General features: G+C 34.9%; 1 protein-coding gene across 1 annotated transcript; it reads right to left on the bottom strand.

The window, feature by feature from the left end:
• Positions 1-25: 25 nt before the first annotated feature.
• On the bottom strand, positions 26-3,920 carry LOC108206576 (CDT1-like protein a, chloroplastic). The gene is made up of 7 exons (XM_017376920.2): positions 3,270-3,920; positions 2,941-3,060; positions 2,609-2,852; positions 1,570-2,400; positions 663-864; positions 483-573; positions 26-350 (listed from the first exon to the last, which is right to left on the bottom strand). The coding sequence occupies exons 1-7, from the start codon at positions 3,611-3,613 to the stop codon at positions 293-295; spliced, it is 1,890 nt and encodes a 629-aa protein (XP_017232409.1). The 5' UTR covers positions 3,614-3,920; the 3' UTR covers positions 26-292.
• Positions 3,921-10,993: the final 7,073 nt, after the last annotated feature.

The following is a 10,993-nucleotide window of genomic DNA, read 5'->3' as shown; positions in this document are numbered from 1 at the left end:
GTAAAAGACAAGACCAGATCCAATGTTCACAAAAAATAAAACAATAAAGTCAAGTGCCACACTGAAGTTGTAAATAACCACATAAGTTCATTAAGTTACTGAGAACTGAATGTTGGCTATTTACTAGCAACTACGGATCAGTAATTCTAGCTTGATTTCATCATTTAAATTACAAACCAAACTACATAACTGGTGATGTTAGCGACAAGAATGGGGAAAAAAAATTAAAAAGCAATGCCAAAAGACATGTACAGGGGCAAAATGTAGCTGGCGGTCCATCAAGCAGCATTCTTTATCTTGCTTCAGCTAATCTTGCTCGTACTGATTCAGGACTTGATATCTTGTTAATGCTGAAAAAGTACACTTAACAATTAATACTTCTTAAATCTGAATATAAATAGTGCCTAATACTTTTGAACTCAAAAACAAAATAATACTATCTAACAAGAGCCACCATCAAAAGTGGATATTAGAGTTCCTACCATAAAAGAAGATCCCCTGTAGTCGCAGACTTCTCATAGATCCATTCAGGAGCTAGTTCTTGTAACAATCTCAGCTGCTCTTCAACCTCTCCTGTAAAAATAAAACAGGCTAACTTCAAAAAATGCATCAAAGTATTGCTAATTATTTATTTTGTGCTACTTCCAAGCGACATAGCTTACTTTTGTCAACAATGTCCAAATGGCTTGCAACAATTTTGTGCAAAAGCTCATCTTTTGTAATGGCTGAACGCTTAATTGACTGAAAAAAGTAATGAACCATGTCGAAGAGCTTAGGCAAGCTAGCAATCATCTGTTGCCGCCGCTTTGCTTGCGAGATTGCTGGGTCCTGATCCTCCAGGACTTTCTTTTCTTTTTCTCTAATCTGCAGCAAGAAACGTGTTTAGTCTCCTGTTTCAGGTCGAGCCACAAAAATCACAGCCACAAGAGATAACTCCAGATATCTAAATTACAACTATATGACAAACATTTGATAGATATGACTTCATCCAACAATTACCCTCAAATCTATCTTGAGGCAGGAAAATATTAAAAAATTACTGAACAATCAAAATATACCTTGTCCTGCAAAACAAGGTAGTCTAATAGTATGAACAAAGTAAGATGCAATTCGAACTTGATTTTCTCAACATGAAGTGGCGACCACAAAGAACTCCAACTTAATTTTCTCAACATGAAGTGGCCACCACAAATAACTATAAAGAAACTGCATGTTTAGTGTTTAGAAATTCCCATAGATACAAATGAAACTTAAAGCACCAGCAGTATCAGCTAAAAAAGAAAGATTCTTCAAAGCATGCAATCTTTTGACAAGGAGGTAGGTTCTACTACTTGTTTAATGCAGTAAATTCATGTATGAACCTATATATTGAAGGTGCTACATTTTAATCCAAAAAAGAACAAAAAACAAAAGTTGTCAGTCTTCTAAATTTACAGATCTTGGTCATCCAAATCCCTTCTCGTAATGATAGTGCAAAATATGACATAGTGTTAGCACCAAAGTAACAATTAACAAAGAACAGCATTGTGATATATTCATCAGAAAAAAGGAGTTTCATACAATACTTACCGACAGAAGAAGATTCTGAGGAAGTATGTCAAAAATATCATCGTCAAGTGATAACTTTCCGCCCCCAGTGGTTGTGGTTTCCTCAACACGTCTCTTCTTCATAGGGGTGTCAAAAACTTCATCAATACGTTCCTTTTTTTTAGGGGTGTCAAATTTCAGGGACCTACTACGTTGTGGCCGCCTGACTAATTTGTTTGGCGAACTCATTGTATCAGCATCTGGGCTCATATAACACCTCTTGGGTGGCTGCAGCACGGGTGTGGCACTCATGAGTTTTTCTGGAGTTTCTTCGCCACTTGTGAGTTTTGCTGGGGTTGAAAGCAATTTTGATGATTTTGAAAAGGATTTCACAGGAGTAACTTGGATGCTATCAGATACTGTAGAGGAAACCTCATTCTTTGTTGAAGAAAATTGTTTAATTGGAGTAGCTGGTGGGCGAGAAGATAGTGGACAAGCTCGGGAACCCCCAGATGTTAATTCTTTTGGGGAAAGGGCTGATCTTACAGGAAAATCAATACATTGAATAGATGCTGATGTTTCCTTCTCAGAAGAAAGATCAAATTGTTTTGAAACTGGAAGAAATTTAGCTGGGCAAACAGCAATAGGTTGCACTTGGCTTGTATTCACTGCTTCAGTGCTTAAAGTTCGTTTTGAGAATCCCCTCCTGAAAGATGGGGGTAAATGGGAAGGTGGCACAGGCTGCTGACTGAAGAGTACAGATTTCTGTTTAGTTGCAGAAACATTAGATGCATCTATTGTGTCCATCTTCAGCGAGCCCTGTGGTGGCTTGTTAAATGGCTCTGGCAGTGTCGCCTCTGGAACCTCATCCCCCTGTCAGCAGATCATGCAGATTAAGAAACACAATGTCTTAAAAAGCTTGCTAAACTAGACTAGATTTAATATCAGTCTCCAACATATTGCAGGGTACATGGAATTCCGGATACTAAGCAAGCACAAATCATGTTATTTAAAACAGGCAGTTATATAAAATTTAAACTTCTACAACAAAAATACGACACTAGAGTTAGACAAGTCGCACCTCTGGATGAGCTTCCAAAAACTTGAAAAGTCGGGCACGAAAAGCTTTCCTCAATAGCAAACTACCACTATTTGAACTGCTTGACTTTGACTTCCCATCACTCTCAATCGCATCAAAATTCAAAGTCACGTGAAGATCAGGCTTCATACAACAGGTACGCTCATCCCTCATAAGAATCTTCTCAATCTCAATAGCTTCAGGGAATATAAACTTCAGCTGAGCTAATTGACCATGAGAAAATCGCCTAAAACAAACCAATAACAAAAACCATTAGCATAAACCACCACCAAAAACCTGAAACGATATATTAAAAGAAATTACAGATTCAATACCTATCGGTTAGGCATTCCATTTTGGGGCTAATGTTGGCAAATGTCGACACAGTACCCTTGATTCGGAGTAATCGAATCGAACTATCCAGACTACTAAATAACTTATCCAATATCTCATACCTGCAAACAATTTACAATATCACATATTGTTAACTAAGAAATCAGATAAAACTTCACCAAATTATATTTTCAAAAAAAAAAAAATACCTGATTACCGAAATTAATTAATGGTTTTACTGATTTCTCTAGCATTTCACAATATATAAACATTATATACACACATCTATACATATATGATAGATATATAGCCAAAAACAAGGAGGGCTTACTGTTCTGGTAGCTTTACAGATCTTTTTGGCTTCGCAACAGGAGATTGAACAGGCTCCGAAGAGATCTGTTCATCTGAAGCTGTAACCGGGTCGGGTCGGGTTTTCGGATCTCGGTTCTGGAGCTTTTTAGCACACTGTCGGACTTCTTTCAGCGACAGAGCGGCGCCTCGATTCCGGAGCCGGCGGGTCGGGTTCACCGACTTTTCCGGCGTTTTGGAGCTCCACGGACTCTCAATCGGAGCTTTAACGGCTTCCGGCAACGACGGCGTTTTGGAAACCGAGTTTAAGATCTTCTTCGATTTAAACGATTCAAATGTCGATCTCATTTCTTCAGCTGAATCCATTAAATTATTAAATCGAATAAGTATGTATATCGAGAGAGCAAGGGAGGGAGAGGGAGAGAGAGAGAGAGACGAGGAGAGAGAGAGGCAGTGAGAGACCACTTTATGCTAGCTATATATATACACGGAGAATGAGGGTTTTGGGGCAGAGGAGTTTTGGCGCGAGTCCTACGTGTAAGCTGATGTGTACATGTGCCACGTCGGATTTCGCGCCAAAGATTGTAAGCGGAGAAGGAATGTGTGGGATGGGGGCGAGGATCATCTGCGACGGGGTGTAGATGAAACGATGGGGGTCTATTGTTTTCCTAATAAGATAATTATGACCGTTGAGATGGATAATTTGGGGAATATTATTATTCTTCTTAATATCTGGGATTAGTAAATTCCCTTATTTGCTCTTCTTGACCGTTGATAGATACTTTTTTGCTTCCGCTTTTGTGAATTTTTACCGTTTTCAATTTTCAAAATTTACGGGATTTTTATTTCTTAGAATATTAATGAAAATTGAGAAAACATAAAAAGTGTAAATCTGATTTCCATTTTTCAGTTTGATAAATTATATTTATTATATTAATATACATGATAACATTTTAATAACTAACATATTTTTTTGGAGAAAGGAGTTGATTCAACAATGAAACGTCATTAGGCATCTAAAAAACAAACGAGTCGAACAAACATAAAACGGATTATATCGCTCATTAATTTAGTCTTTATGGAGACACAATCAAACGGTATGTTGAAGTTGATATATGTACACGCATCTGCTTAATCATAACCAGTTTGAGCTGTCGATCGTAATTGCCATCTCATATAAACCTTTATCATTGATCAAATCCTTGAAAATCCGACAAATCTAATATCTTGAACATTGAATCACACCAAAACACAAACAAAAACACACCAAGCTCTTGCAATGAGAGAATAAACAAAATCCAAATAAACAAGGATCCTGATTTGTATATCAATCAACCAGCTCTAATACTAGTTGTTAGGTCATGAAGTATCGTAGAAGGGGGGTGAATATGATACTCGCTATAGTTTAAAATTCTTTCATATCTTGTAGGTAAATAAATTACAGTCCTGTAATGGGTTTCGTGTTCTAGATATTTATCGGGTCGGTTTTTGAGGACATTGAAAATATTAACCGATACACAATACTTTTCAAGATATATCTTTATTGATAAAATCTCAAAGAGTGCTATAAATCAAAACCAATATGTTGGCTATAAATGACCACTGCTCTATATATTACAAGCCTTATCCACTACAAATATTTATGTGACAAAACTAGCTAAGGTGTATAAATATTGAGAGAGTTGTGCACAACACTTGCCCATCCACCGCGAAGGATGTCTAAATTATGAACTCACAACTTACATATATATATATATAAGTTTTATAACCAATCATAGTTTGTTGCTGCAGTTGGTTCCAAGGTTTAGCTTGAATTGGTTACATGGTTTAGTTGACTTGGCTCCATGATTTAGCTTGAGTTTGTTTCATGGTTTAGCTTGAGTTGGTTGCATGATTTAGCTTGAGTTGGTTCTATGTAAGGAGTTGATTCCTTTACGCATAATTGCATATACATGTATCTATGATGGAGCAAACTCCATTGTACTTAGCCAAATAAATCAAATCTTAAGTCGGCTCCAATACATGAATTTCGTTCCACTACATGGAGTTGGTTCCACTACATGGAGCAAACCTTTCTTGACTTAGCCAATTAAAATGAATTCCTTGAGTTGGCTCCATACAAGTAACCCACGTAGACACAAACTTCAATTTTGTCTTAGTCAATTTACTGTTTGCTTGAATTTGTGCTTTCTCAACATGCCATGTGTTTCCTGCAAGGCGCAAACTTGATTTAACTTGGTTATAAACAGCTTTACTCGAGTTGGCGCCTCTCTGATACATGCAGGGAGAAGCTTCAGGCGCAAACTCCACTTCTCTGTCTTAGAAAAAATCTACAAAGGCAGTTGGCGCAAGCATGGTGTAGGGTATATGTATATATGGGGCGCCAAGTGTGATATCTCTTTAATACCCTTGTGCTTTCATACCAATAAACTGTAGGGGCGCAATGTCATTATTGTAGATAGCCACCTTGCTCATCCTTTCTCCCAGAGCATCAGTGTGTAGTGCCTTGGTAATTCTTTCATTTATTTTATATATATACATAACTTATATTTGTATATATATGTATAATATATATACATATATTATATATACACTTATATATATATATATATATATATATAGTCTTACTAAATACAAACTTAAATGTGAACCAATGTTTTTAAAAATATGAGGAAGTCTGTGGGCTCCGAGAATAGATTCCGAGATGGGGCCTGATGGACGGGGTGAGGGTGAAGTATTAGCTCTTGAACTTCGCTGGAGCCCCTCCGGGTCCTGTCTGGAGCCTTAATGAGGCTTTATTGTGCCCGAGATGGATTGACTGGGGTCGGGAATGGGCCCAACCTGGGTGCTCACGCGTAGTGCACTAGTCTGGTTCACAAGCAACTAATACTGAAATTAAATTTTGTAATTCTTTGTCAGCAAATATTGATGAGTCATTTTTTGGTTAGTTATGTTGCGGGGTGTTAATTATAAATACCCAACCAAGATAATTGAAATCTTATCGCACTTCGACTAAATCATAAATACTTCTGCAACTCTGAAAGTCTTCAAACTTTGTTTATCACCAAGACTAAGGTATGCCAATGTGATCTCTGATAAACTTTAGAATTAACTGATATTCTTACTCTCCGTATATGCTTGATATTCAAAACATTCTAAATCCACTCGACATTGTCTTCATAAATGAGTAAGCACTGATATATCTTGATGCGGGGTGCACTAAGATCTTCCGAGTACTTAGAAAACATCTTCATTTCTTTCACAATCTTGAATACTTTAGAATATATTATTCACTAATCATGAACATATTAATGAACTTCTTCCTTTAAGATTGTAGATGCATTCTTCAACCTTTATCTTCGCATCTTCCGATTCCGGTGCGGACGTAGTATTATTTATCTGTCATGTTCTATTGGTGAGTTATCATCCATATGTAATAGATAGGGTTATATTTACATTTAGATTTACAGCCACAATCTATATATTATTTAAAAAAAACTTGATTTTGATATGCTTTTTATTTTCTTATTTCTTTTGTTCCTCAACATTGTACTTCTAGAGTTTTCCGACTCTCTTTGACAATTTTGTATGCAATTACTCTATTTGATATTGTTGTGTTAAGACAGTTGTCTAGAATGTTGTGTACTTTTACATCGTTGAGACCTCAGTACTCTCTCTGGAACTCAGTCTTTTTCCCAAATTGCACAATGTTTAGGAACTGTTGTAGTTTGAGGGGATATGAGGAACATCATATATCATGTCTGAGAAGAAGTCTAAATCAATAAACATTAATGAACCACCACCAGATATTTAGGATCCATAGCTGCATCAACATCTTAATCTTCCAAGTTAGATATTATGTCTTCTTAAGAACATAAATCTTTATATTTCATATTTATTTCCAAACATCTATGTTCTTTTGATTTAAAGGTTTAAATCTTGGCTTTGATACTGATTGTTACCCAATAACAAAGTATAGAAGAGGGCTGATTACAATAGTACCAAATAATCGAGTTAGAAACAAGCTAGATTACAATTATACTCGTGCAAAAGTTTATATTACGTAAAACCTAATATATATTTATATATCACACAGTTACACGATCTATTATAAAAGATTGAAATAAATCAATTTATACCATTTTCATCTTTATCTTCAAATTGATAGTTACAATTCCTAACTTGTAGATACCAACAAATCTTATTAAATCAGTCTCCCAATCAATCATGGTTTCTTGTCACCAAAAATCTGATCGGCTTGACTCATCAAACATGATACACCAAGTACAAATACTGACATTAAACTCTAATGAAAAGATCTGAAAATATTAAATCATTTATTTGTGACATAATTAGTGGATTTTTGCTTCTGACTGTATAGTCAAACGATTCAACCACTCTCTTTTACATATTCATCAGTCTCCTCTAAGATCTTTGCCTACTCTTTTTTAATCTTCTCTGAATATGTGACATGCAATATTTATAGAAAGAAACATAACATACAAGAAAAGATAAATATAAGAGTGTGGAATGCAAGTATCACGAAAATTAAAGCAACAACTTGTGTAAGAGCAAGTCCAAGAGTGTCCTAGTTCAAGCCCCCAAATATAATATAAAATATCATGTCCTAGTAATTTAGGACATACTCCCTCCATTCCTTTTTAAGTGTCGTATTTTGACCGGGTTTGAATTCCAAATTAAGTGTCACATTTACATTTTCAAGACAATTGCTTATGTTCTCAATATAAGTGGAGTATTCTTTTTACCTCAATACCCCTACCTTTGAAACTCTCATTGAAATTTATTCATGCTTGATGGACAAAATTGGAAAATAAAATGTACATTAATGATAGTATAACCTAATAATTGCATGTCTTAATAGTTGTGCCAAGTCAAAAAATGACACTTAAAATGGAATGGAGGGAGTACTTTAGTAATTTGAACTCCAACAATGTGCATTATTCTTACAATATGTCTAATATTTTATTATTAAAGACTCTCTTTCATCATTAAAACATAATATAAAAGTAGAGAGAGAAAGAGAGTGTTGATGAGAATTTATAATAAAATATAGAATAGGGCAAGGAGAGATGTGCCTCAAAAATAGGGCTTGGGGAGGTTGTCCTAGTGATATAGGGACTAGGACATTGTTGGATCAAGTTTTTTCATCAATTGCTCTAAATTATAACTTAGGACATGAGATAGGGCATCTCTTGGACTTGCTCTAAGCATTATTGTCACAATATAACTAAGCAGTTATATAATACTTTACGTATATCTTATGCATCGAGGATAACATACAGTTTTCTAGCTGTTGGATGAATATCTGGCGGTTAGGATTATAACTTTTTTAACACATCCAACGCTTGCCACCGCTGAACGGGAAAAATACATATTTCGCTCGTCTAGCTAAAGAAAATTGTTGAACTGATAAATAATTATTTTATTTGTCCAGCGGTTAGAAAATGTCAAACGTGTTAAAAAAAATTACAATCCTAACCGCTGGATATTTATCTGGGTTAGAAAACTGTATGTTGTATAAGAGCTCCTCCATATCAAGACTCATATAACATATAGCAACTTGCTAATAAAAAATAATAATATTGTAGCAAATTCTTTCACTAAACTTATATAATTAATCCAAACTTATATAGTGGGCGTTTCGGGAGGGAAGAAGCTCGGCTTCTTGACTTGGGATATACTTCTAAAATTTTGCATGGTGTTTGGATAAATAAGCCAACTCACTTATTTGATGAGCTTTTGTCCAGAAGAAGCTGAAAGCCAAGAGTTGTTACTTTTTTTTTCTCCGAGCTCTTTTACTCTCCCTCATGTTCATAACACATATAACTTATAAATCACGTTAGCCAAATACCTTTTATAATTTATACGTCTACGCTAACTTCTCACTTATAGGGGCCGTTTGGGAAAACTTAAAAAAAGTGACTTATTGCTTAAATTAGAGAAGTGAGGTAGAAGTGAGAAGTAAATAAGTTAATAAAGTGTTTGGAAAAAAAGCAGAAGCTGTGAGAGAGAAGCTAGCATTCTCAGCTTCTTAAAAGTGCTTTTACTTCTTTACACAAACGGGTCAAGAGAAGCAGAATCCAGAAGCAACTTCTGCTTCTGTTAAACAAACAGGCCCATAATCCACTTCTTTACTTTAATCAGTAAAATACAGCCCCATAATTACTTTCAATTATGAAATAATAAAGGGAGTTTATATATTTTTTATAAAGATAACATAAACACGACAATCCGTAGCAGAGAATCAAACAATCCATTAAGGCCATTCTTCCAAACCGGGGATTAATCTATCAGAAGATCAGATTAGCAAACATAATAATATGTTCGCTCCCCACAGTAGCTTGTATAGAAGAAACTTGTCAACCAGAAATTTCAGGTATCCATTTTTTCCTTCTCTCCGATTTCTTCTCCACTATCAATGCACCATAATCAACAGTTGGGGCTGAATTGATCCTATTGAGTCTTCTTAACCAAAGCTGGGAGATAGAGTAGATATAAGATTTTGTAGGAGATGAGAGCAACATAGGGGGAATATGCTCTGCTGTAGAACAGAAAATGAGGCCGGGGACTGCCGTACTGATTAGTGGTCGTTTCGACTAGCTAAAATTGTCAAAAAAAATGTTTATTATTTTTATATATGAAATTGATTATAAGTGAAATTATTTTAATTTATTTCTTTAATAATTTTTTGACACTTTTTACTTATTAAACATAAAAATTATTAATATAATAATAAAACTTTATAAATTATATTTTCAAATAGTTCTGTAAAATTCTATAAAAAAAATTAGATTTAATTTGTCAAATTCTAACTTATAAATCAGAAATTCACTTGTAGATTTGTAACATCCCGACTTTTCTGAATATTAATACTACATCCAAATCTAAAATACAACACAATTTCATTAATCTAAAATTATATTACAAAGGCGCAGCTAACGGGAGTCCAAAAGTCAATCCAAATCTAACATCACCGAACTCCAAATCCAATGCACATCAACTCGCTCTTAAATCAAACCTGAAAATTGTAAATGATGAGCTATACAGCCCAGCAAGCAACTAATCGATCCAACTAGTCGGGCCAAGTAACATGTATACACATATGATAAAAATATACTTTCTTTTACGATAAAAATATACTTTCAAAACACTTTCACATATACCAGAATTAAATAGTGAACAATAACTTAGAACTCATAATTTATACCACGACCACTACAACCTGGTGATAACGGTCCTGAATTTTCTGAAAATGTCACTATAACCCGGTGACTCGGTCCTTATTCTTATTCTTATTTTCACAAACCATGGCATAAATCAGAGTTAAATCATCGTTAACACCACACATATACGAGAACGAAAACCAATTCAAAATATAATCACTTAATAAGCCCAAATTTATATAATCAAATATAAACATATAACACATAATTTTTAAAACACTAGAAAGATCGGTCAGAAACTTACCTCCACACCGAAATCAAATACTCAACACCATCCTAGATCATATAATCAATCCTTAGCAACCAATCAAAATTACATCCTCTTAAAACTCCAAAAGCCTCCATGATTCCAATATGCCCAGATCACTAATCTACTATTTTTACCCTCTAAAAGATATTTTCTGGAAAAACATAAAACACAAAAGCTGTAGAGGACGAAAAGACCTTTCCGAAAAGGTATGGCTCCTCAAAAACGGACTGCTAACGAATCGGGAATTAAATA

Source organism: Daucus carota, chromosome 2 (genome assembly GCF_001625215.2).
Source record: "Daucus carota subsp. sativus chromosome 2, DH1 v3.0, whole genome shotgun sequence".
NCBI lineage: Eukaryota > Viridiplantae > Streptophyta > Magnoliopsida > Apiales > Apiaceae > Daucus > Daucus carota.
Note: the sequence above shows the minus strand (reverse complement) of the source record. Positions and strands in the feature narration are given on the sequence as shown.